The 27,353-nt window shown below is 50.1% G+C and overlaps 1 protein-coding gene across 1 annotated transcript in view; it reads left to right on the forward strand.

The window, feature by feature from the left end:
- The first annotated feature begins 8,606 nt into the window (after nt 1-8,606).
- LOC106807778 overlaps nt 8,607-27,353 on the forward strand; it is a 56,104-nt gene continuing 37,357 nt past the window's right edge. Inside the window, exon 1 of the mRNA XM_014810229.1 lies at nt 8,607-9,884. Within this exon, the coding sequence (XP_014665715.1) occupies nt 9,800-9,884 (85 nt within the window). The 5' untranslated portion in view covers nt 8,607-9,799. The remainder of the gene's footprint in view (nt 9,885-27,353) is intronic.

The following is a 27,353-nucleotide window of genomic DNA, read 5'->3' on the forward strand; positions in this document are numbered from 1 at the left end:
GGTAGGTGTGTGTGTGCGTCCGTTCGTTGTGTGTGTGTGTGTGTGTGTGTGTGTGTGTGTGTGTGTGTGTGTGTGTGTGTGCGTGTGTTTGTGTACGTGTGTGTGTCACATGTGTGTGCGTCGTAAAGTGATAGCGTGCGTTAAATCTGGAAGTATATGCGCCTGCTAGTCAGAAAGGTAGTGACTATTATCAGTGAAATCCTGAGGCAATCTAACTATAAATAACATTATGTATATTCGCAAGATTGCGTATTAAATATACAATAACTTGCTTGCTACGTGCGGCCCTGCCGTGTTCGCATCATTAAGATTTTTATAACATTCTGAAAAGACGAAGAAGAAATATTGGCTAGAGCAATAGCTTGTGGCAAATTTCATTCGGTTGAGAAATGAATAATGCAATAATAACTAACAGTAATGTATTTTGCCAACAAGTATGCAATTTTACATCGACTTGCGCACAGTGTAATCATGTTGGCTAGGTAGAGATAGCTCATTAGGCGCTATTCAACCTACATATATCTTGGTTTGCTGCACCAGCACGGCCAAGTTGCATCGATGGCAATAAGGGGACTCACGAAATCATACAATCTTCAACGTTTAGTGAAAAATTATTCTCGATTTTTACTATACAATGTCCCATTTTCCCTTCCTATAGCGCATAAGAAATGATACAGCAAGTCGCGCATCGCCTGTTAAATATTTCGTTAAGATTGCTCGTATTGTGTGAGCGCAGGAGTACAGCCGATGCGCGAGAGCCATGTGAAACGCAAAGGCGCCGCTTCCGTCTCCATTCGTGCGGCGGCGAGATGCAAAGTTGCATCGCCTCCGCGCATGCGCGTTCGCAAGCGAGCCTCATTTCCCTGGTGAACGCTCGCTCGGGCGTCTTTCCGCGTCTCGAAGAGATGCGGAGACAGACGGCCGTAAAACGCGGTGCGGTGCGGTCGCCAGCTGTCCGTCCCATCATCATTTCTCGCTGCGTGTTCTCGCGGACGCCAAGAAGCATTTAGGAGACGGCGCGCATCTCTCGGTGGGAGCATGCCAGAGTTCAGTTCTGTTTACGTACACGCGCTGTTCAAACAAACATGGCATAACCTGCCGTCTAACACCTTTTCCTATCAGAGATGTTGCGGTAGTAGGCTTCTATAATGAACGCATGTGCTTCCTAGTCGGTTTGTTGTGGTTCACATCTTTCCCGCTTCGCTTCACGCTCTTTTATTTTCGATGTAAACGAACACGCTTTTTTATTTTCGATGTAAACGAACACTTCTTTTATTTTCGATGTAAACGAACACTTCTTTTATTTTCGATGTAAACGAACACTTCTCTTGTTTCAGTCGTACGACGCCACTAGTGGCCACGTCATTGATGCGCCACGGTTAAATAAAATGACTTTATTTCGAGTTGTGTTTCTTATCGAGAGATTAAATGACCTTAAATTGCGGCTTATTGCTTTTCGCGCTAACACAGCATGATCGCATTAGAAGATTGATGCACGTCGTGTAATGAGCGAGATCTGACGTTATGATCGTAAGCTGCTACGGGCCGTTTGTAAGCTACACTTGATAAACCCTCAGCTAAGTTCATACTCGTTATGATGCCGATTGTTACGCTAATGAAAGCAACTCGCGAATGTAATAAAATCAGTGAGAGAACGCAGCTCGTACTATCAGCGTGGGAAGATGACATAGAATTCTGTACGCGGTTCCGATGGCGTACGAATCGTTGTTAATAACCAAAGAGCAAGCATGGATATTACGCGGGCATTTGTGAATGGTAGTACAGGCTAGGATAGGAATCACGTAAATCTCTTTACTGACGGACGACTATCGTCTTCTCCATCGCTTCGCCACCGAATTTAATTGCATGTGTTTTAATTAATTCGGAAAAGTTATTAGATTTTTATCAGCAAAAACGTCAGCAACGCCCGCGAGAGGACCGTCAGGCGGATGACCGTCAGACGCGCTGGAGATTGTAGGCGAGCGCAGGCTGCCACTAATGTACACCTACACCACTCTCGCGTGACGGATTGTCAGCGAGGGACTACTGAATATAAATCAGTGCACCAAGCTGCGAAGTCGACAGATTGAAATGGTAATTGGCTAAATGCGATATGGACATCGCAGTATATTTCAGACTTTTATCTTTTCGTCGCGTTTCGGCATCGCCCGCCGTAGCGGTGGCATGCACGCGTCGCGACTGTGCATGTAAGCATGCGCGTCTGATTACGGCCAGCTGTCATCAGAAACAGAGTCGGCTGCGGCGAAATTTCTGTATAAATCCGGCGAAAACTCACCGGGATATGAATAGTGTTCGGTGGCGTTAGGCGAAGCAAGATGGCGGCGGTGCACACGTGATGCCGATGGCGATGGCCACGTGAGAAGGAGAGAGATGCGATGATAAACATCGAATGGAATCGAATCAAATCGTATCGGAGCGAATTGGCGCTCACGGTCACTGATGGATCGCTAAGTGAAAGCCGCGCACATGTATACGTGACTACGCGCCTGTGTGCGTGACTACATGTGCGTCCGTGACTACGCGCGCGTGTGTGACTACGCGTGTGTTTGTGTGTACCTACGCGTGTGTTTGTGTGTGACTACGCGTGTGTGTGTGTGACTACGCGTGTGCGCGTGACTACGCGTGTGTACGTGACTATGCGTGTGTACGTGACTACGCGCGCGCGCGCGTGTGTGTGTGTGTGTGTGTGTGTGTGTGGGTGTGTGTGGTGTGTGTGTGGTGTGCTGTGTGATGTGGTCGTGTGTGCTACGGTGTGTGTGTTGTGCTGCTGTGTTTGTGTGTGTGACTACGCGGTATTGTGCGTGGACTACGGTGTGTGTGTGGACTACGCGTGTGTCCGTGACTACGGTGCCTCGGCGCTGCTACGCGTGTGTGCGCTGACCTACGCGTCGTGTGCAGTGACTACGCGTTAGTGTAACGTGATACTGCGCCGCGCGCGGTTGTGTGTGCGTGTGTGTGTGTGTGTGTGTGTGGCATCTGTGGTGTGATGTGTGTGTGTGTGTGTGTGCTGTGTTGTGGGGACTACGCGTGTGTACCGTGCACTACGTGTGGCGGTCGGTGTGACAACGCTGACCCGTGTGTACGTGACTACGCGACGCACGGCTGTGTTATGTTGTGCTGACTACTCGATGTGTTTGTGTGTGTTACGTGTGGGCGTAACTACGCGTGTGTTACGGGACTATGGTTGTGCTACGTGACTAACGCGGTCGTGTGTGTGACGACGCGTGTGATCGTGACTACGCGTTGATGTACGCTGACTACGGTGGCGTGTGGTGTGACTACGCGTGTGTACGTGACTACGCTGTGTGTTACGTGACTATCGCGTTTGGTAACGTGACTACGCGTGTGTGTGTGTGACTACGCCGTGTGTTACGTGCTACGCGGTGCTACGTGACTTACGGGTAGCTGTACGTGCTACCGCTTTGGATGTGTGATGCAGCTACGGCGTTGTCGTACGTGGACTACGCGTGTGTACCGCTGACAACTACGCTGTGTGTTACTGTGCACTACGCCGTGCTGTGTGAAGACTACGCGTGTGTACCTGACTACGCGTCGTGTACGCTGACTTACTGCCGTTTGTGGTGTGATACGCGTTTGTAGTGACTTACGCGTATGTGTTTGGTGACTACCGGTGGCCTGTCGTGACTACGCAGTGGATGTGTGTGACTACGCACGGGTGTACGCTGACTACGCGTGTTGTGCGTGACTACGCGGTCGTGTGCGTGTCCTCGGGGCGTCGTGTAGCGTGACTACGCGTTCATGTGTACGTTGATTACGCGGGTGTAGCGCTGACTACGCGTGTGGTGCGCTGATACGCGTGTGTACGACTACGCGTGTTCGCCATGTGTGTTGTGACTACGCGTGTGTGTAACGTTGACTTACGCTTTGTGTGCCGTTGACTTACGCCGTTGTGTGCGTGACTACGCGTTTGGTGGTATGACTAGGTTTTTGTAGCGTGATACGCGATGTGTACGTGACTACGCGATGTGTTGTTGCTGACTACGCTGTTGTACGTGACTACGCGGGTGTGCGTGGCTACGACGTGTGTGCGTGACTACGCGTGTGTTGCGTGACTACGCGTTTGATGTATGACTACGCGTGTGCTACGTGGACTACGCCGTGATGTGCTTGACTACTGCGTCGTGTGCGGGGTGACTACGCGATGTAGTTGTGTACGTGGACTACGCGTGTGTAAGCCGTGACTACGCGTGTTGCATACGTGGACTACGCGTGTGTACTCGTGACTACGCGTCGAGCACTTTGTGCGTGACAACGCGCGTCGTGTTATACGGTGGATCCTGTGTTTGTGTGTGACTACGCGTGTGTTTGTGTGTGTACTACGCGTGGCGTGCGGCGGTGACTACGTGTGTGTGCGTGACTAACGCGTAGTGTGCGCTGAACCTACGCGTGTGTACGTGACTACCGCGCGTAGTGTGGGACTACGCGTGGTGTACGTGACTACGAAGCCGTGGCATGTGTGTCTAGCGTGTGGACGTGTGACTACGCGTGCGTGCGCTGACTTACGCGCTGTGTACGGACTACGCGTGTGTAAGCGTGACTACGCCGTGCCCAGCTGTGCGTGAGCTACGCGTGGTGTGATGTGTGTGATATGCGTGTGTGTGTGTGAACTACGGCGTGGTACGTAGATTACGCGTGTGTACGTGAGCTACGCGTGTGTGGCGTGACTACGCGTTGTCGCTGCGTGTCTTACGCGTGCTGTGTACGCTGACTACGCGATGTGTACGTTGACTACGCCGTGTGTACGTGACTTACTGATTGCTTGTGTGTGTGTCTACGCGTGTGTATGTGACTACGCGTGTGTGCGGTGACTACGCGTGTGATGCGTGTCTACGCGTGTGTGCGTGACTACGCGTGTGTGTGTGGACTACGCGTGTGCCGTGCGTGACTACGCCGTGTGTGCGTGATCTACGCGTTGTGTCGTGACTCGCGTGTGTGCATGACTACGCGTGTGTGCGTGACTACGGGTGCTACGTGACTACGCGTGCTGTGCGTGGCTACGCGGTGGTGTGGCGTGATCTACGCGTGTGTGCGGTGCGCTACGCGTGTGTGTGCTGACTACGGCGTGTGTACAGTGACTATCGCTCCCTTGTTTGTGGCGTGACTTACGAGCGTCGTGTGTGGCCTACGCGTGTTGTATGTGACTACGGCCGTGTGTGTGATACGGCGTTTTTTGGGGTGTATGTGACTACGCGTGTCAGTGCGCTGCACTACGCGTTGTGTAGCGTGACGTTCTACGGCGTGATTGGCGTGTGGTGTGTTGGGTGTGTGACTGCTGTGTGTGTGTGTGGGACTAGCGTGCCGTGTACGTGATACGCATGTGTTACTGTGACTTACGCGTGTGTGCGTATGATCTACGAGCGTGTTGCTGACTACGGCGCTGTGTACGTGACTACGCGTGTGTCTGCTGACTATCGTGTTGTGCTCGTGCTGACTACGCGTCGTGTGTGCGTGTGTACGTGACTACGGTAGTGTACCGTGACTCGCGGTGTGTACGTGACTACGCGTGTGCTACGTGACTACGCGCGTCGTACGTGACTGCCGCGTGTGTGCGTGGTCTACGCGTGGAGCTGCTGCGTGACTACGGCTGTGCTGTGTGACTACGGTCGTCGTGCCGCTGACTCGCGGTGTGTACGTGGGATACGGCGTGTGTGCGTGTGTGGGGCCTGTGACTACGCGTATCAGCCTGCAGTGACTACGCGCTGCGCTGGTGCCGTAGTGTCGTGGTGATACGCGTTGTGCGTTGCACTACGGGCGTGCTGTACGTGACTACGCGTGTGGTGCTGTGTGCTGTGTTGACTACGCCGGTATTTGCGTGACTACGCGTCAGTGTGCGTGTGCGTGTGTGTGACTTACGCGTGTGTGCGTGCTTGGGTGTGTGACTACGCGTGGCTGTGTCCGTGTGAACGACGCGTGTGTACGTGACTACGGCGTGTGTGTCACGTGACTACGAGCGTGCTGCTGGTGATACGGAATGTGTACTGTGACTACGCTGTGTGTGCGTGACTACGGGGTCCTGTGTGGCGTGCCTACGGTGTGATACGGGACTACGAGCGTGGTATGTGGACTACGCGTGCTGTACGTTGACTACGGCGTTGTGGTGGCGTGTCTACGCGTGTTGGGTGCCGTGACTACGCGCTGGCCCGCATGGTGCTCCTGTGACTAGTGTCGGCTGTGCGTGACTACGCGTGTGTACGTGGACTAACGGTGTGTGCGGTATGTGTGTGGATAGCGTTTGTGCGTGATACGCCGTGTGTCCGTGTGTGTGTGACTACGCGTGTGTGCTGTGAGTGCCCTGTGTGTATCGCGTGTGTGTGTGTGACTAGCGGCGTATGGTGGCGTGACCTGACGAGCCGTATGTGGTGACTACGGTGTGTATGTGATAGCGCGTGTGGCGTGACTTACGCGTGTGTGCGCTGTCTACGCGGTTGTGTAACGTGGAACTACGCGTCGTGGGCGTGCCTACGCGTGTTTGTACGTGGACTTACGCGTGTGTGCGCTGACTACGCGTGTGCACGTGACCGCGTGGAGGCGTGACGCTGCGTTTGGATGTGTGTATGTGTGTGTGTGTGTGTGTGTGTGTGGTGTGTACTGTGCGGGGGCGCTGAGGTCTGTGTGTGTATATATAATATTGTGTGTGTGTGTGTGTGTCTGTGGCCTGTGTGTGTGTGTGGGTGTCGCTGTGTGTGCGTTGTTCGTGTGGCGTGCCGTGATGTGTGGACCACGTGTTTCGTGGCGCTGACGCGCTGTATGCGTGGACGCACGTGGTGTGCGAGAATCATGTGGCATGAGTGATGGCGCGCCATGTTCATGGAGCGCGCGGTCGTGCGCGTGACTAGCGCGTAGGGCGTGACCGCTGTTTATGTATGATTGTGTTGTTCTGTGCGTGATCGCACGCGCTGTGCCGTGCATTGTTTTGTGTGCGTGCGAGCTGGGCGTGACCGCGCGCTGGCGTGACGCGTATGTGCTGCATGACCTTGCGTCCCGACTTGTGCGTGACTGCGCGATGTGCGATTACTACGCGTGTGCTGTGACTGCGTAGTGTTCGTGCATGGATGTGTATGTGGTTCTGACGCGCGCGTGTGACGTGACCCGCGCGTGTGAGTGACGCTGCCGTGTGGTGACACGGCACAAGCGGTAATACGCCTGCGGCTGTCAGCGGCCACGAAATCAGAACAAACAGAGCGTTATGCGGTTGCGCAGCAGACATCATCTGGCAGCCACGAGACGCTAATTTCAACTAATCGGCGCACAACGCTGCGATTAAAGATAAACTGACCGCCTCCGCCTACACTCGCAACGTACGCCTATTGTTCCATATCGATGCGCGGCCCCATTCCATCGCTCTAGATGTGATTGGGTTACATGGTACCCCGTAGCAACAACAATTAACAGCACGCACGACCGCCGCGCAAGCGCCGCACGGTAGCAAACGCAGGAGTGTTCGAAATATCTGTTCTTATCGCGGTTCAATCGATGAATAGAACTATATGTTTCTCTCTATAACTATAATATATAAATTACGGTTTATTCATATATATTCATATTCATTTATATTCATATATATAATATATAGGCATATATATATATATTAATATATTTATATATATTTCTTTTTCTCGCTCTCGCCTCTTTTCTATTTTCTCTCTCTCTCTCTCTCTTGTCTCTCTCTCTCTTCTCTCTCTCTCTCTCTCTCTCTCTCTCTCTTTAATCTATATACTAATATATATATATATATAATATATATATATATATAGTTTATATCACTCATGTTCTCTCTCTTCTCGCGTCTCGCCCTTCTCGCTTCTCACTCTTTCCTTCTCTCTCTAATTAACTCTCTATGTGTGTGCCCCTCTCTCTCGTGACGTGAATATTTAGTCGTGTACACTGACGGTCTTCCTACCTGGTAGCTGTCTTGAGAAAGGGCGGCGGCGGTATCTGTCACTTGGTATAATAGATGGTTCGTTGTCACTTAACCCGGCGACGCCCCGCTGTATGAACTGTCGGTTCGACAACACCCGCGCCTATCTCTAAACGTAAAAGCGTAAACATCGAAGGCGGCTGATTGGAGCGAGACTCACGTAATAGTGACTGACGTGTCTTAGCGCCAGCGACAAGATTCGGGTTCTTTTTCTCTATTTCGCGTGCGCTCGCTGTTACTCTCACACATGCACGCACACCCACACACTCTTTCTCTCTCTCTCTCTCTCTCTCTCTCTCTCTCTCTCTCTCTCTCACCTACACTCTCTCACGCACGAATGATGTTACGCGCGTATCTTAGTGTGCATTGGAAGTCGACGCGATCGGTCGCATATTTAAATAATTGGCGCGGCAAAGACTTTATAAATAATTACCGCGTTTTATCGTATCGGCGGCGATGGCACGCAACTCTGCAAGCGGCGGAGAGAGATGCTGGCAGCGCGCCCAACGACGCAGACGCGGCGCGTGCACTTGAGCGCCGAGCGCGCATTCGCTACACACATTCGGGGCCGCGAGGAAAAGAGCAGCTGGGAAGTGAATAGCTCTGATCGTTACTTGGCGTGGAGCGCGTCTGACGTACGTACGCAGTGGTGTTAGGCATACACGCATATATATACACATGCACATATACACACGCGCATACACTCACTCATTCACTCGACTCGCCCAGAGCCAGCCAAGCAAGCAGCCACCAGCGTCGGTGCACGAGCGCTCAAACGATTCGTTACTAATTGCCTCTCTCTCTCTCTCTCTTTTGCGCGCGATGTGAGGGCCTCCGGACCGGAGTGTAGCGCCGGCACCACCGACCACATCGTCTGCTAGCCAAATGTATGTATCGCGTGGGCGGAAGGTTGACAACACGCGGCGTGCAGCCGGGCCGCGAGCAGCAGTCGATGCGACAGTGACAGCAAGTCACGATGATGAGCCAGCCGACACTGCAATAGTGCTCGCTTGCTGCTAGGACGCTCTTCGACACACAAACTCATTAAACAACGTCCTGTTAGCTATCCCCGCGTTGCCGTCGCGCTATATTTTGAAACCGTCGTGACGCATGAGATGGGATGATATTTTCCAGCGTCTCCTCAGCCGTTTGACGAGAATACGTTACGTAAATTACACCAGACACGTGTCCTCATCAATCTTCCGCTCCGACGTGCCGGCATTTCGTTTAGGCGACGTTGACTGAGTCGCTGGCAGGCAGCTGTGGTGTTCATCATTGTGACAGTGCGTGCGCTTTTTCCAGTTACCCCGTAGCGCCAAGAGAGGAGGAGAGTGCGAGAGAGCGAGATACCTCGCCTAATCCAGCCATTGTACGCCGACGAAATCAGGAGACTACTACAGTGCATCAGAAGACCTTCTCGAATCCATTACGCTGGATCAGATCTAAGAAAGAGTGCTAGTGGGAAGTGAAGCGCGCTTTGCTGAAAATAAAGAAAATGAAGCGGAACATTGGAGCAACGGCTTGGACTGAGTAGCGAACAGACATCGAGTTATCAGCTGTTGATACAGCGAAATAAACATAATTTGAAGTGACTGGTTTGACGTGTACATTTTACTGCACCTCTGGCCACGCAGTTATAAGCATCATAAAATCGCTGAAAAGCATGTTAACCGCGGAACGCGATCACAAGGGAGCACAATAATGTAGTAATCATATTTCGCAGATTAATGTTTGAGCGGATAAGGAAACTCTTAAACAGAATTTCGAAAAAAGCACAGAGCCTCCTGAGAGACAGCAGACGGACTGACTGTGCAACCCATGGCGTTGTGACCGTACAAAATGGATATCATACTCCGGTCGAACATGGATACCAAGAGTAGACTACTGCTGATGGCTCACATACTGGCCACGTTATGCACTACAGGTGAGTACTAATATAATGCAGGTGCACGACACCTGCTACTGTTCACCTGATTAGCGTAACCGCGGGCGCCGCTTAGTTTTGGTTTAACGCCAGTTCTATGCAAATTGCCGACTCGGTATCAGCTCATCAGGTTATGCGTTCCCGAAACTTCATTACGTAGACTGTTTATAGTAAATGAAGGCGATTGCTCGCGGCATGCTGCCGATAAACGGGCCGCTAAGCTATCTTCGTTAGACAGTCGATTTTTGTGAATAAGAGCGCATACCACTGATAGCTAAATAAACCATTATTATTCATTGATCATTCAATCGGAGTGGATGAATCCGCTTCATATCGTTAGGGCAAGTGATCGCGGGTAATCGTGTGGATTTGCGCGAATAGGACAGTAGCCAATCGGCGAACTGGACTGACAGAGATGCACGTGCGACACATTGGTGCAGTTTGCTTTGATTGCGAAAGTTAATTTCTGCAGTGGAACACAAAAGGTCTGATTACATCAATTGATTGCGTGTGCCTGAGTGTATATATATATACCCACACAAATGCGAGCGCGTGTGCGTGCGTGCGTGTGTGTGTGTGCGCGCGTGTGTGTTCGTGTGTTCGTGTGTGGGAGGGAGGACCGCGCACGAATGCTACCGCGCACGCGTGTGTTTCTCCCTGTGTGCATGTGTGCGTGTACGTGTGTGTTTTGTGTTTGTAGTTGTGAGTGTGGGGAGAGGCTCAAAAGCAAAGTCATAATATGGCCGCATATAGCGGATATACGTTTCAAGCGTTATGCTGATTTTCATTGCTGTCATAGCACAGGTGGATGCAGGCAAATATATGCGCGGCCGGAGTTCACTCGCAATTTTTTTTGATGAACCCGGCAGCGGATGTACGTATACATTAATCCGTTATTACAAAAAGCGGGCGAGTTCTCTGTTCAATACAATTAGGGCTGAATAGCGTGCGAGTCGCGTCTTGTTTCCACGATAGCTGCTGTCCGTCACATCACTCTGATGCCGAGCTACCCTCACCGGTTGCATTCCCTGCTCGTGCAGCGTACTGCCTCCCCTTCTGGTAAGGCTCAATCAATTCTAATTAAATTCATAAAGTGGCACCATAAAAATCTATGCATCTCTAACATGCTTGTTATCAATCGTCCTGACAGACGGCGAGCGACTGAATTAGTTTTCGGCCTAGGCGCATGGATTTTCCCGTCATTATATTGCCCTAGGTTGCGCACGGATGACGGCTATATCCCGCATACATATACTTATTTGCGGATTGTCAAGCAGAGCGACGCAAGTATGCCCGCGAAATAACGTGAAATGAAAATTTTTGCAATCGCGAGTAGACGAGATGATAGACTGCCTCACGGACACTACCGCTGCTGATTATACGACGGCGAAACGAATAAACTGCTTTCTCTCGGCGTGCGTACGCAAGCTCGCCGCTGGGCCGTCATAAGCCGAGGCGTGTCTCTGCATGCAGCAATGTTTCGCGCTTACTAATTATGGCACGCTATCTATACTCGTATATCTGCGGCTCTCGCCCTAGCGGCGAGCCAGCCACCTCGCTCATCGCACCTCGGGGCGACACGACATCGCGCCGAGCAATTAGTGCGCCGGTGCTAAAACGAACGTCGCTAGCAACGCACACCTGTGTCTTTCTACCTATGCGCACGTGGGCTTCAGCAGCTCGCGCCCGCTTTATCTCTCGCTCATTATCGGCTGCGAATGATGAGTCCACCCCGTCCCACACTCTCCCCCTTCTTCTCCCCCGCCGCCGCCGCCGCCGCTGCTGCTGCTGCTGCTGCTGCTGATGATGATGATGACGATGACGAGGAACTGGCGTTGCCTGATTGAGTTTTTTTTGCCATGGGTGTGCTGGGATGCTTCTGGTGCGGTCCGCTCGCTGTTCGCGCCTCTGTGTGGACGCGTCACGCCTGAGCCCTACTACAAAGCTACCCGCGCTGGCTTTCCTGTGTTAAAGCCAGACGTTATTAGGTGCTGTGCAGAGCCAGCCCGCACTCAGTGACAAGCAGATTGGCGTAATTTCCTAAATCCACTTGGCAGCGACGCGGAGAAATAACAGACGACGTGAAATGCCGACGCATTGTCTCCGGCCGAGTTATATTCTCTGCACAGTTTCTCGGCGGCGTGTGTGTCTGTGTGTGCATGTTCGTGCATACCGAGTGTCACCTACTATCGACGCGCGCTTGTACACATACAGATGTACGCACCCACTAACGCACACGCATACGCACCCAAGCAGACCCGCGCACGCACACACACACACACACACGCACACGCACACATGCGCACACACACACACACACACACACACACACCACACCACACTCACACACACCCACACACACTACACACCACACACACACACAACTGACACACACACACAGACACGCGCAACACCTACCATGGACAGACATGTAAATACGAACCGGCTCACGCACGACGCACACTGCACACTCGCACACGCACACGCACACGCCAACACACACGCACACGCTACGACGCACTACGCACACGCACACCGCACACGCACACGTCACCACGCATACGCACACGCACACGCAACACCCACCGTGCACACACAAAACGCTCACAGGCGCAACACCGCTACACACATGCAGCCCACCACACACGCAGACATAAAATGTACACAAATATAAGCACGTACACGCACACACACACACACACACACACACACACAGCACAACACACCACACACACACACACACACACACACTCTTCTCTCTCCGCTCTCTCCTCTCTCTCTCTCACGCACAACACCACACCAACACACACACCACACACACTCTTCTCTCTTCTCTCTCTATCTCTCACGCACACACACACACACGCACACACACACACACACCACACACACATCTGTCTCTCTGCTCTCTTCTCTCACGCCACACACACAACACACGTTGCACACACACACACACACACAACACAACACACACAATACTCACTTTCCACCACACCACACACACACAACACACACACAACACACAACACACACACACACACACACACACACACACACACACACACACACACACACACACACACACACACACACACACACATCGATATACCCACGCGCACACGCGCGCAAGCATACGCACGTACTCACGTATGTTTCCACACATGCACACCGCATGCAAGTATGGGTAAATTTGTTAGAATGACTAATTCCCTTTCTTCCCAGTTTGCCAGCAGCGACTGACCGCCGGTCGAGCATGTTACTTCGTGTACAACACATGCGACGAGCGTGCTGTCACGTTGTAATACGACGGTATACCCTACAACGTATACGCGAATACCGGAGTCGTATATCCACAGCGCTTAACATATGTGGGCGCACGTACCATATTATACGCGAGTATGAAAGGTTTAGCGTAATAGGCTTAAGTGCTATCCGCCTGCAAATCCGTCACGGAAAGTCTAGTTAAAGATGGCAAGGAGACAACGGAAAAAAATACCGGCTTTTAGCGCCGCTACGCGCGTGTACATAAACTAAGTCCTGTTCGCGGCGGGCGGCGGAGGCAGGATCGACTCATCCTGACAAACAGGTCAGGAAGCTATTGCAGCAATGCGTGGCGGTAAGCCTGCTCCATACACACATGTTAGTACTCTCGTACGCTCCTATAATAAGCCCCCGGGGATTGTAGTGTGTGTGTGAGTGTGTGTGTGTGTGTGTGTGTGTGTGTGTGTGTGTGTGTGTGTGTGTGTGTGTACGCGTGCGTGCGTGCGTGTGTGCGTGCGTGCGTGCGTGTACGTGTGCGTGTTCATGTGTGCGTGCATGTATATACGCGTGTATGCGTGTGTGTGTGTATGTGTACACGTGTTTGCCTATACCCCCGTGTACATACCCCCGTGTGTATATACCCCCGTGTGTACGTTTGTGCGTGCGTGCGTGCGTGTACGCGAGCGTGTACGTGCGTACACAAGCTCCCAAAGTGTGTGAGTTTTCGCGCGAAGGTTGCGGTTCTGTACAGCAGCGCTGTGTGTGTGTTTGTGTGTGTGTGTGTGTGTGTGTGTGTGTGCGTGTGTGTGTCTGTGTGTGTGTCTGCGCGCGCGTGCGTGTGTGTGTGTGACTGCGATGTCGAGCCGTCACGACCAGTTTCATACACGCGATCACGCGCACCGCCCGTGAACCGAGCCCGCGCATCCTCTCGCAATCGCGCGCCGCTGTGTAGCGAGCGACAAACGCGAAAAAACGGCGAATGCAAATGATATTGCCGACCGTCGGCTTCCGCGCCGTGCGTGGCTTCCGCATTGCGTTTTATAGCGACTGACCTTTGCTCTGCTCACCCACAGCCCGTTTGTAATGGGCGGCGTGAAGTTTTATGTGTTTAGCTGCCAAACGAGCCGATCAGCGGGCGCGCGTGTTGCATGCCGTCCGTCCGCCGGAATACTTTTCGGCCGTTAATTTGATCAATACTGTTTTGAACGTTGATGGTAAACGTTTTCGCAGAAAATATATAGCGAGCCACATCAGATGCGAGAGGGATTTTGTGCTTCACACGTTCGTGCTTTGAGGGCAATAAGTCTTATAAATGGATACGGCGGGGAGGTGGGGGGGGGGTAAGCTTCGCATGCGCGTGTCGTACCGATAGACGAAGCCTTTGCAGTTATATTTCAGGAACTAATCCGAGATACCGACCAGCTCGGCGCAGCTTCACGTCGTTAACTATAAAATTCATCCGAAGTGAATTTCGACTGCAGCGAGATTGCCACGGCGAGCACACGCAATCATCGCATCTCGTTGATGACTTCTGAGTAATTCTCGCTGCAGTTTACATGTTAGTATGTATTATCTTCTGCGGAGGGAGCGTGATAGAAAATGAAAGTGAGTGTAATGGAGGAAAAACAAAGAGAAGGGGCTGAGAGTGTGGGCGAGCGAGCGCGAGAAAGAGTGGGCGAGTGAGCGCGCGCGAGAGAGAGTAGGCGAGTGAGAGTGAGAGAGAGGGGAGAGAAAGAGCGAGCGAGTGAGATAGATAGATAGAGAGAGCGAGAGAGCGCGCGAGATAGAGCGAGAGAGAGAGAGAAGAAATGAGAGATTGAGAGAGAGATTGAGAGAGAGAGAGAGAGAGAGAGAGAGAGAGAGAAGAGACGAGAGAGAGAGAGAGAGAGAGAAGGACCAAAGAGAGAGAGAGAGAGAGAGAGAGAGAGAGAGAGAGAGGGAGAGAGAAAATCTTTCAGTCCGTCAATCAGCACTACATCCGCTGGTTTGTCCGCCCGCCAGCATTTTGCGACGTCGCGCCGCGTTACCTCTCCATCGCGGCAGCGGAATAGCAGTAGCCAAGCAATCGTTAATGTTTCCATGCGAACATCGGCTGTGTGTGCGGTCTGACGTCCGCGTCTTATCCGCGGGTGACGTACGTGAATGTTCCATCTACGCCGGTAGTCAGCTTAGATGTATTGATATAAGATCGCTATAAGAGATAAAATATCTTGTCAGCCGCAGTTCTAGTTACATTTGGACGGTCATGCGATTAAATCCGTGCTATGCTCACTGATCACTTAGACGGCAATCGCTATTTTATGTATTGAAAACGGAGCTTATTCCATAGGTCAGCGCAACTACATGGCATAGACTGCGCGTTCCGCTCGTATCGCCGTGCATCGCTAGCGATACAAACGATCGTAGTGACAGTCTGGATGATAGCCGGTTCATGACGGGAGACTAGCACGGAAGACGAAAATATTCTTCTCTAAATGTATAATGTCTAGTATGTACGGTTACCGATTGTCATCAGGGAAGTGCAGCTAGTTGCATGCAATGATGACATCTGCAGTCGTGAGTGCGAGCGGAGCATATTGTGCGCATACATACACGCACCCCGCATGTTTTCCATATCGCACGATTTATCATTTCTACTTCGATGGAATTCCTCTCTTCACTGAGAACCCGGATAGATGTGTATAGTCCATCGCGCGTAACCAGATGTTAGCTAAGTAATGTACCGTAAAGTTTCCGTATTCAATTTTGTTGAAGTTTCGTAACCATTTGCCTCGCCATCGTCGCCATCGTCGCCATCGTCGCTGTCGTCGCGCATTATACGTCACGCGCAAGTCACTGCGCGCGTTTCCCCGATTGCGGCGAAATCGCAGGCCGAACACTATTAAGGCATATGCATGTATACTTTTGTCGCAAATCGTGGGCAAAGCCAGGCGGTTACCCTCGCGTGTAAGTAGGGGATGGTTTGCACGTGCACTTGCGCCACATAATAGGCGCGATGGCACACGCCGCCGCAGCTGTGTGTTTTATGTTGCGTAATTAAACCCATTATACGGCACACTTGACGGAATCATTGGTGGCAATTTACATAAGCAGCTGCAACAGGCTAAAAGCACTCCTAACCGAAATGAACACGAAATTCGGCCAGAAAAGTTCATTAGTGCGAAGATTTGCAGACGCGCCAACAGCAATACGGCGCGGACGTCTCTAGAATCCAGCCGCGACTACTCCGCTTTCATACATATACGAAGTCGTAAGAACCGCATCTCTCTCATGTCCGCGACAATGATGAACATTCATTGTTTACCAGGCGCATCCATCGAATGCAACAACACTGCGTACTACTTATTCTGCGCGGGTGCCCGGATGTGAGTGTTTAATTACCGCTGCGCCTCGCTAGTCGTGGCGCCGCGGGGAGGCAGCACCGGCGCGAGCGCGGAGAAGGTACACCACGATTCTAATTCGGTTTATTTCATTAGCAATTAATGCGCGCAGGAAAAATGCACGCATTAGAAATCTCTCGTAAGCTTGTTCGGATGCCAGCTGGGAGCGCGCGACATCCGCAGCGGGCTGGCTAATTAAAGGTCGTCGATCATCGGCGACGAGCGCTAGATTAGTAAAGTTTCTATTAGCAAGCCGCATTAATATTCACCGCGAAGTCGAATGACGTTTCGAGGTTAGCCTTTTACGTGCTTTTAATGTCACAGAGATTACGATTAGCTTATAGAGCACACTGTCTCGTCACTGATCAATCGGCATCTCCCGGAGAAGAAAATAACACGGGGATCTGACAGGTTGATTGCCGCATCTGTCCATCGGCTATGCATAATATATGGCGTGTCATAACCGATTGGACGCAGTGAGTGTAGCCCACAAACACAGCCCCACCAGACGATGTAATACGCAAACAGGTCTATAAAACGTTGAGAAAATTCAGTTAGAAAGGCACAACGGAGTAATGAATTCAGCCATTAAATACGTAGAATTATTGAATTCACATACATGTCTATTACCTGTGTTATAGATTCGCATACAGAACAGTCTAGGCCGAAGCCATTAGAAGCTTTTGTGTCCCCACTGACACAGCGCAGCGTGGGAGTGATAATTATGTGTATAATATAATAGTTTACGCATTCGATTGCTCAACCTAAATATCCGTCTCAAGCACTCTAAACAGAACTAATGACTATCCTCGCAGCTGAGCGGCTAAACAGCCTGTATTCTGGAACTTCTCGTGCAAAAACATTGATATAGTAGATGTGCGATGTATGACTTCGTTAGCAGCAGTTAAAAGCTTTGCTGCATAACCGAGGCCAGAGTTGTATCAAGCGAGTTTAGGGCAGCGTTTACTGGGAAATGGCGTTCATGTCAATTTCTTTAGGCAAAAAAATACCAAATTCACAGCTTGGATATAGCTGCGAAATTTTTAATGGGAGGAAGGCAGTGTGAGCTGTATCAGTACTGCCGACGACGGCTGTAGCTAGCGATCCAAATTAACGGGTAACGTTCATTTTACTATCGGCTAAAATCGAATCCAATCAAAATGCTTCGTGGGCCATTTTACGATGTGATTAATGTTATACAACATTAGTATTTAATCATTTAACAGAACTGTACACGATACGTGCATTTATAAGATAAAATACGTCAAATCGTCTGCATGCAAATACAGCCTACAGCCTACAACTACAACCTTTAGATCTGTCACAGGTGCTGATGGTGTCTTTTAAAGAGGTAGGTGTGTGACCGTGCGACAGCATTATTAGTTATTGCACGCTTTAGCTCGTATTCATTCGCCTATGAATAGAAACTGTCGCGTCTTATTTTAAAAGACCGTACCATGTTGTCGCATTGCAACCAGGACATCGGACGATATGTAATACCGGACCGAATTTTCTTGCCCGATATTACTATATATAGCAGCCACGCTCGACACATGACAATTTCAGAATGGGTTACCGTGAGACATAATAGAGCATAATAAAGAGAGCAGCACAATAAGCTTCCGTGTTAATTGATAATCTGCACATAGTTCATTCACCCACGAGACCCAAGACTACACCCAAGAGATATTTCATCTTGTGCACCTACCTATACGAATGCGTAATTCCACCACCGTGACACAGAGATTAGAGTTATAAACGGCAACATTTCGTATGCTTTCTGATGAGAAAATACTTACCAAATCATATTTCCAACCATATACTTTTATTATGTTAAGAGTGATAAAATATAAAGCAGTGAAGCTTGAGACGGAAGGTCATATAGCGGATTCGTGGGCTTTAGGATTGACTATGGTCGTCAAGGGTGGTGTGAACTTCGCACTCCGAAAACTCGGGTCTGAAAGAATGAAGGTTTAGAGCTCCGTCTGCTGATCGTTGAGCTCCTTAAGTCAGACATGAGAGCTGTGCATTAGGTTGCTCGCGTGGAACTAGGGTGCGAGTGAAATCTGGGTCTACGAAGATAGCATGTTCCGTGGCAGAACACGCATAACAGTGTTCGTATCGGTGGCGGCCGGGTGATGCATGCATGCCTCCCCACGTTCGACCGATTACACCATGACAGGGCTTAAATTCACCAGAATATATGCAGATCCTTCTACTAAAGCGAGAATCTATTTGATCTGGGAGCCATAAATATTTGAAACATTCAGCTTAAACGCGGCACGCGATGTAAGTTGTTGCCGAAAATAAACAGTCAACTGTTAAAACGGGAAGACACACGTGCTTATATTTAAGGTGCGATCAATAGCGCATATTTACCCGCGTATACACCGAACTGTATTGATCGAAATCCACGAAACCCGTAATCAGCGTTACGACCTAAATCATTGTTCCTTGGTTTCCCGTTCGCTGCTCTCTCGTAACTGTAAAGCCGCAGATGTACCTACATGGCCACGACGCATAACTGATCGCGCAATAATCGCCCAGTGATGTCCCTTGTCGGTCAAGCACGCCGCGGCTTTTAGAAACACCACGTGCTGTCGCTGCGCAATGCACGGCCTTTGTGACGCAACGATGCACGAGTATGAGCTAAGATGTCACGCAATAGTTGTGTTCGCGGTGGATGACATTAGCTGTGCCAAGATTAGACACGCGGTCAAGTGTCATTAGACGCGTATGGTAAATTGACAATGTTACTGCGAGCTAATTGCACGTTGTAGGCGACACATTAGCGTTATTATTATTATTATTATTATTACTATAATCATCATCATCATCATCATCATCATCATTATCATCATCATCATCATCATCATCATCATCATCATCATCATCATCATCAGAACCACCACCAGCAGCAGCAGGAGCAGCATCAGCATCATCATGTTGAAAATTTCTCAGAGTGTGGCAGAACGGCTAGATCGAAATCTAACTCACCGTAGTTTTCCTAGTGATGATATTCATCTGCAAGTATAGCGCAGGATTCTAACCCTAAATCACTCGTAGGGATTGTACTTATTTTCCTTATTGAGCCGAGGAAACATACCTTAACCGGAAAAAATGACTTAGAGCTAGAGATAAAGAGAGAGAAAGAAAGAAAGAGAGAGAGAGAGAGAGAGAGAGAGAGAGAGAGAGAGAGAGAGAGAGAGAGAGAGAGAGAGAGAGAGAGAGAGAGAGAGAGAGAGAGAGAGAGAGAGAGAGAACGAGATAGAAAGTAAGAGCGAGCGCGCGGGAGAAAGAACGACAGAGAGAAACAAACAGAGAGAGAGAGAGAGAGAGACAGAGAGAGTGAGAGAGAGAGAGAGAGAGACAGAGAGAGACAAAGAGAGGCAGAGAGACAGAAGAGAGAGAGGCGAGACAGAGAGAGAGAAGACAGAGAGAGAGAGAGAGAGAGAGAGAGAGAAAGAGAGAGTGAAAGAGAGAGAGAAAGAAAGAGAAGGGGTGTGTGCATGGTAATCGGCAGGTCACTTCGTTTTCTGAGGAAAAAGCAGCTATCGAATGCATCGAATCGCAGACGAGAGCAGAAATTTCCGGACTATTGAGCCGATGTCGCGGACCTTTGAACAGGAGGCGGAGACTAATTTCCATGATCGCTTCAAGTTGAAACTAGTATGTTTCTGCTCCTAATCTGCTGGAAAATTGCAATAACCGCCGTGGTGAACAGAAACGGTCATCAACCCCCCCCCCCTCACCTCGATACCAGCAGCACGACTTTTCGCAATTTAGCAAATATACGCATTGTCGGTTACTTACTCCTGCTGACGACGACGAAATCTTTATGATGACATTGGCCCCCTGCTGGTATAAAATTGTGTAAGTGATTTGTATAAGCATTTCGCCTGCGCGACTGAAATTCGCGAACGTCAGCAGGAACACTATAAACCATAAGGCTACGTTTATATAAAGCCATCGTGAAAATAATGAAATTACCCGGCAGGGGTGCACCACGAATATTTGAAAATGACCGCCAGAGGCGCCACAATATTTAACAAAATCATTATTAATTCAGCGGCGCCGGCCTAATACAGTAATATCTCGTTATTGCGTCGTTCACGTCGCTTCCTACTTGTGGTTAGAATTCTAAATCTTCTCCGCAGCGCAGCGAAACGACTATACGGTCTAGGTCTGGAGTGCACTGCCATCGCCGTTATCTACCGAATCCTTTTCGAACAACTGCCTGACGTTATTACCCAGCAGGCGAAATTAAGATGAACTACTATCAGGACGTCTCTCCAATACGCAGATGTACATTCGACTGTTCACGTAATCGTAATAAAAATCACTGATAAATCTAACGTTTCCCAGCGGACTCGCACAATGACAAATTTCGTCGATCCGTCACCCGGCAACACGAATCTGGCGCCCTACTTGTGCGCGTCTGCGCCCGTAGACCTCTGACCGCGTCCTAACGAGAGCGCTGTCTAACGGTAGCATTATTAGCCTCCGTATATATGTATATACATGCTGCACTGGCTGGCTTGTTGTCTCGACTCGATAGACGTTGGTGCGCCGTATGGCACTGGTGTACTACTAGCTCCCTGTATTGTAAGGCTGTGTTCACTCCACCCTCATCATGAGCCAATCAGTTGTCCCTCGGCTCAAATGTGAAATTTGTCAAATTTTTCATGTCACGTAGTAACGGGTTTTCGTACATTCGCAACCCAGTCGAGAAGGGGAATGAACAGGACTATGGGGGAGGTAATATAGTTCTGTTGTGGATTGGTATTCGCGCGGTGGTGTGCATTGTGCGGCCTTTCGGTGTGTGTAGTGTCGACTTCGCCGCCCGCATAGGACGAGCTGAATACGTTTGAAAGCTGATTCGCAGTTCATTGTCTGTTAGACACGATGCTACAAGAGCGAGCGATGTGAAATATTGCGTACCTATGTATATTGCATGAGATGTGTACCTAATGACTGTACGTGTTTCATTCTGCACTAACCACAGCTGGTCAATACGTGATCCTCGCACTAGCTATAGCGGGTCACTGTGTGATTTTGCCACTAACTATAGCGGGCCAGTGATAGTGGTACTAATTATAGCGGACCAGTGATAGTGCTACTAATTATAGCGAGCCAGTGATAGTGGTACTAACTATAACGGGCCCGTGATAGTGGTACTAATTATAGCGAGCCAGTGATAGTGGTACTAACTATAGCGGGCCCGTGATAGTGGTACTAACTATAGCGGGTCAGTGATAGTGGTACTAACTATAGCGGGTCAGTGATAGTGGTACTAATTATAGCGAGCCAGTGATAGTGGTACTAACTATAGCGGGCCCGTGATAGTGGTACCAACTATAGCGACCTAATTGGTGATGCTGGTACTAGCTTTAGCGGACCAGTGATTGTGGTACTATTGATGGGTCAGTATATCTGAGTCAAAGACAAATTAAGCACACGCGCGAAGAGGGAGTGGGGTTGGAGAGTTGCGCTGGTGTGTGGTTGTGTTGGTGTGTGCTGGTGTGTGTGTGATGTGTGTGTGTACGCTGCGTGCGCTCGGTGTGTGTGTGGGCGGTGTACGCGTGCGCGCATGTGTGTACGCGCGCGTGTGTATGTGTGTCGAACATAAACACTCACATTCAGCGGTATTATCTGATTTTGTGATTTTGTGTCGAATATAGACTATTTGTGTATCCTCACAGCATTGCTTTTAGTTCTGATTGGGTTCGCATGGTTGTGAAAATCTTTTATTGTATGCTCATGTATCTTAGATCGATACATCTACTTAGCATAAAGTGTGCTCGTAGATCATGCGGTTATGATCGGTCTAAACAGACGCGTTAGTCTAATATATGTGACATAGTAGATGGCTATCATACAATCACACAATATATCTCAGTGATATAAATGAAGTCACTTCGGCGTTAATATACACAGAATTACAGAGTACATCAGATTCGTCATAGTGTATGCAGCGAGTATGCTTTGAGTCTAATGGATGCTGCGACACCTAATATATGAATTTCTGTCGATCATACATCGTATTACTAATCTACTTACTATACTCTTTCATATCAATACATTATACGTCGTGATCTACTGGTGTTACTCGAGTGCCAAATCTTCTGCTCTTGGCGAAGAGGATTAATAGTCGAGTGGAACTTACTACGGTATGCAAATTCGTGTACAGTTATCGTTTGTCTTCACTCATAAGGGCAGATCATCTGGATATCAAGATCTACATCACCAGTGACCGATGAAGCATAACAGTACGTGTTAATAACTATCGCGACCTGTGCATATGACGCTCAGCACACTGCACGGCAACGAACACGATCACGGACACTACGCGAAGCACACTCATTCACGCGCAAGCACGCGTAGATTGACGCACAATTAACACGACAGCTCAACATCGAACACTAGCCAACTCATTATCTGTCACACATTTTTTACACTACAAGCGACACCATCACGACTACTAGCATACAACTACTATACGACACACACCACACACACGTATTTTATTATCAAGAAGTATATAATCTATGATATGCTTCTGTCGCTGTACATGTTCCTTGCTATTATACGTTATATCGAGCTTGGTTCTTACACATCGCGCGCGTTGCGTGTGCTGCGCGTGCGTGTCATCTTACGCGCGGCGAGAGTAATAGCTGCTCAATCCTGATTTTTATGTTAATCGTAATGTACAGTTATGTTTACGCACCCGGGACCGATGCAGTCAAAGGTAAGTCTTGCAATGGAATCATAATTACGCGTCTTGCTTATGTGTGTTGTTAGCTCATATGCTGCATCAGCCACTAGATAGCCGCGGCTTTACTGAGTGGAACGTTCATGACCAGAGATCGATATAAGTAGTATAGCCATGCAGTTAATTCTCGCCAAGATTTGAACACAGACTAAGAGCGCCTAATAGCAGGATAGAACGTATCACAAGTCTTTAATAACTTGTTCGCGTAACAAATTGTAGACCATGTATGAAGTTGAAATAGACCTCAATAATGTAGCGGTACGACAGGGCTGCTCGTTCGTATTATCAAGGGGGCAGATAGTCTAGGATCTCACGCAAGTTTGAAATCTGTAGCGATATAATACACTAGGCTAGATCGTACCCTGAGAACCTGCCTATCTCAGGGCATCAATGGGATACCACTGACTTCTTGCGATCACTCTTCGACATCCGCATCGTCGTATCATTGAAGTTGAGAGAAGCCTAATGTGGGAGTCACTGTGCAGATCCTCGACTCTCTGGTCCCAATACGCATGATGATTTGATATCTCTCACATGTCATTCGGTATGCTTATACATGCATATACTCGAACGTACTAGAGAATCACTCGAGGCTCTAATAAGCTCGCTCTCATGAGGCTCGCTAGTCTCTGGTCAAGAGCCACAGGACTAGGCATGAGCCGGTACCTCAGCTCAACACGCATGTCTGTCTCGTATATACTCTAGCTAGAGACAACGTAGTTCCTATGACGACTACGCCTGGTTAAACGGACCTGCACGATCGTTGGAGATCTAGTATGCTGCATGGCCTCAGAATGTCAGAGCACTGGGCTATTCAAAACGTTTATATGTCTCGGCTAGCTATGGTCGTCAGTATATTTGGTTAGTAACCGGGCGGTAGAAGCCAAGGATGCGGTATGTGTGGATCGACCCGCAAGCAACGTTGAGACACGGTTCTTGGAGACAACGATGACGGCGGGTTTAGAAGGGTGATGATGAATGGCCTCTGGTATGTCCGGCTATCATCGAAGTAAGCCGGGTACCCGGGTATAACCCGCCGCTATAAGTTAGTTATTCTCACGCGCTTAGTAGGCGCACTAGCGCTTTCCGGTACGGCCTTCAAACAAGTGGGTGAAAAGACCTACCGACTAACGTTTTAGGAAAGGCTGGCGTATGAGGAAACCTAGCCGGTTGGGCTGCACGTTGACCAGCGTATAAGTGACTTCTGGGGGTATGCTTTGGGCGAATATTGGTATTACTGTTATGCCTGCTTTGCGCTCTGTTTGCAATGTGCCGGCGTTACGATAATGGAGCCACAAGTTTCGGGGCGTGCGGCCGCACGTCGGTGGCAACTCGGCCGCGAACGGCGACCATCCCGTGTGCGCATATAGCCGCGGAGTCATAACCTTTGCTTGTCGAAGGTTTGTTGAGTTTTAAGAACGATGTATCATCGTGTGCTCCCGACGCATAGACGTCGTTCTTAATCTTTCGGCCTTTTCAATCCCGTCTTCTTATTTGCATTGATGCCAGCTTTGAATTCGTGATTTCCGCGATATATGATGTTGACACACGTGACAATTCACCTACATGCTTCCGTGTCGTTTCGGTAGAGATGCGGCGCGCTGATGAATTTGTGACGGTTTAAGGCGGACGCCATCTTGTGTACCGACTGGTTATAAGGTTGGCTCTCAGCACGGTTGTAGCTGGCCGGAACCGGCTTTCAGCCCCGTCGTCAAGGCGGACCGGGCAAGAGCTCCGATGCGCTCAAGGCCGTTTCCTTTCGGGTCGCTATCTTCCTCGAACGGTTGCCACTAAAAAGTTACGTCGAAATCCCACTGTATATCAGTGACCCGAAAAAAACAACAGTCCGGCGACTGGCGCGAACGTCCCATTCCTCAGTCCTCGAGGACTCGATTCCAACAACACCCACACGGTACCTCCGTACTATTAGTGATGGAGACTGACGATAGTCGTCGGCCTTTGGTCCATCCCTGTCTTGACAAAAGAACCCGCTTAACCCGCTGCATCATCCACCCGCTTCTGAGACAGGCGTGTCTCAACGGCTGTATGTTCGCACAGACAGGCTGTTCAGACAGCCGCCGAATCTCTCTGCCTTCCATGCTGTATGCGCCTGCCGCTTCAATTCTCTCGTCATGCGTGTGACCACTGACGGGGCAGCCTGGTGAAATTGCGCGGAAATCATTCAAAAAAGCCGTCGATCGGCATCCATCGCGCGGGCACACCCGTCCTACAAATCGCGGCAGAACCCGCTTCAATCGTCATCTAGACTCCGCGCATAAATTACAGCCGCCCTGCGCACCCGGTGTCCTGTGAAAATGAGGTCCCAGCCTGTTTAAGGTCGCGACCGGGACTTGCGGGGTGCGTGAGCGAATTTTTGCGTTGATGAGCAGGTTTGTGAGGCAGTTGATTATCTACGTCATCAGTGGCCTAGCCGGATTGCCTAGCACACACGCGGCCTTGCGGTCCGCCCGAACCACTCCCTGCCTTGCCTGCGACTTCGGTGCGGCCCGCGCCGCGTCGGCATGTTTTATCTTTTCTGTGAGTTTATGTGTGGCGGTGATAAAGCGGCGGGGGCTCTCCAGTGAGGGTGGGGCGGTGGGTCCTGGTTGCTGACGATGCAGGGAGGCTGGAGGCGGATCTGCACTGGTGATGGGGTCGCGGGTTGTTAAGACTAGGGGTTGCCATGGATATAGACAAAGCAGGTGTGGTGAGGAAGGGCATAGCCGCATGACCTGGCAATCGCCGTTAAGGGGAACGAGGGGCCGGTGGGGCCGCCGCCCGACTTCTAGGCCGTCCGTCGATTCGGGTGACGTTGAGACAGGTTGAGGCGCAACTGGTTGAGACGAGGATTGCGCGCCGCTGAAGCGGGACTAAAAGGGCCGTATGGATTTCGAGACATGGAGATGTGAGTGCGGCTCACGCGCGATATTGTGACGACAGGTCTGTGAAGCGTCGCGTGGGATGAGCAGGGTTTCAGGCCGCGCGTTTATATAAGGTTAAAGGAAAGGGTGTATTTAGATGTCTTATGAATGAACTGGTAGTAGACTATGTGGTTGTCTGTGCATCAGAGCCGGTGCTGTGATCGACTAGGGAGTGGGCACGTTTGTCCGCTCTCTCGCCGCGATGGACTTGTATGTGCAAACCGTCTGAAGGTAGCATCCAATGCTACTGAAATGCAGGTCCCTGGGTAACAGAGAATATCACCTAACGAGCGGATCGGGCCTGAGAGTGTGAAGTATCAAGTAAAAATGATTTGAGTGGAAATAAGCTTGAGAAAGACAGATATTCGCATTTTAGACGCGGGAGTATAAGGAGACTGAGTAACAGAAGCAGCGCACTAAGATAATATAGAGACTGAAGGAGAATTGAGAGCAGGTATTTAGAACAGCGGGTTAGAATATGGAAGCGTGTGATAAGAATGCAATCATGGGTAGTTTGACATGTTCACGGCTCCACGGCTCAGAGTTACGAGCCGCAAACATGAGCTGATGTTGGAAATGCGGTTTTTAGAGACATGATGCAGGTAAGCGGTGCGTGTGAAGATAAGAGACTGTGATAATAAGGTCGTCTCATGAGTGAAGATAGAGACAGTATTAGTGTAACGGTATGTCATCTTAACTGCGGGTGTTGAGACAGGAATGAGGCAGGTTTACGTACAGATGAAGGGCCCCATGGATGAGACGAGCGGCTCCTCAAGGCTCGGGCATGTTAATTTAAGCAGCGCTCGTGACGGCGGATGACGGCAGGTTAAGACAGTTTGCCAAGCGGGCCGGGATAGAGGCAGAATCGTCTCCGCAGGTCTAAGACATGGATGGTGAAGCTATGGTATGATAGGGCAGTTAAGGCGGGGATGGTTGATCGCGGTTGAGACAGGATGAGGCAGGTCTAAGACAGTTGAAGGCGGGATTGAGCGCAGGTTAAGCGGGGTTAAGACAGGTTTGAAGCGGGGCGATGAGGCAGGTTTAGGACAGGTTGATGAGGGCCAGCGGGATGAGCAGTCGTTAAGGTCGGTGTTGCAGCAGGATGAGGCAGAGTTAAGACAGGTTGAGCGGGGAT

Source organism: Priapulus caudatus, unplaced genomic scaffold (genome assembly GCF_000485595.1).
Source record: "Priapulus caudatus unplaced genomic scaffold, Priapulus_caudatus-5.0.1 Scaffold11, whole genome shotgun sequence".
In the NCBI taxonomy this organism is placed as follows: Eukaryota; Metazoa; Priapulida; class Priapulimorpha; order Priapulimorphida; family Priapulidae; genus Priapulus; species Priapulus caudatus.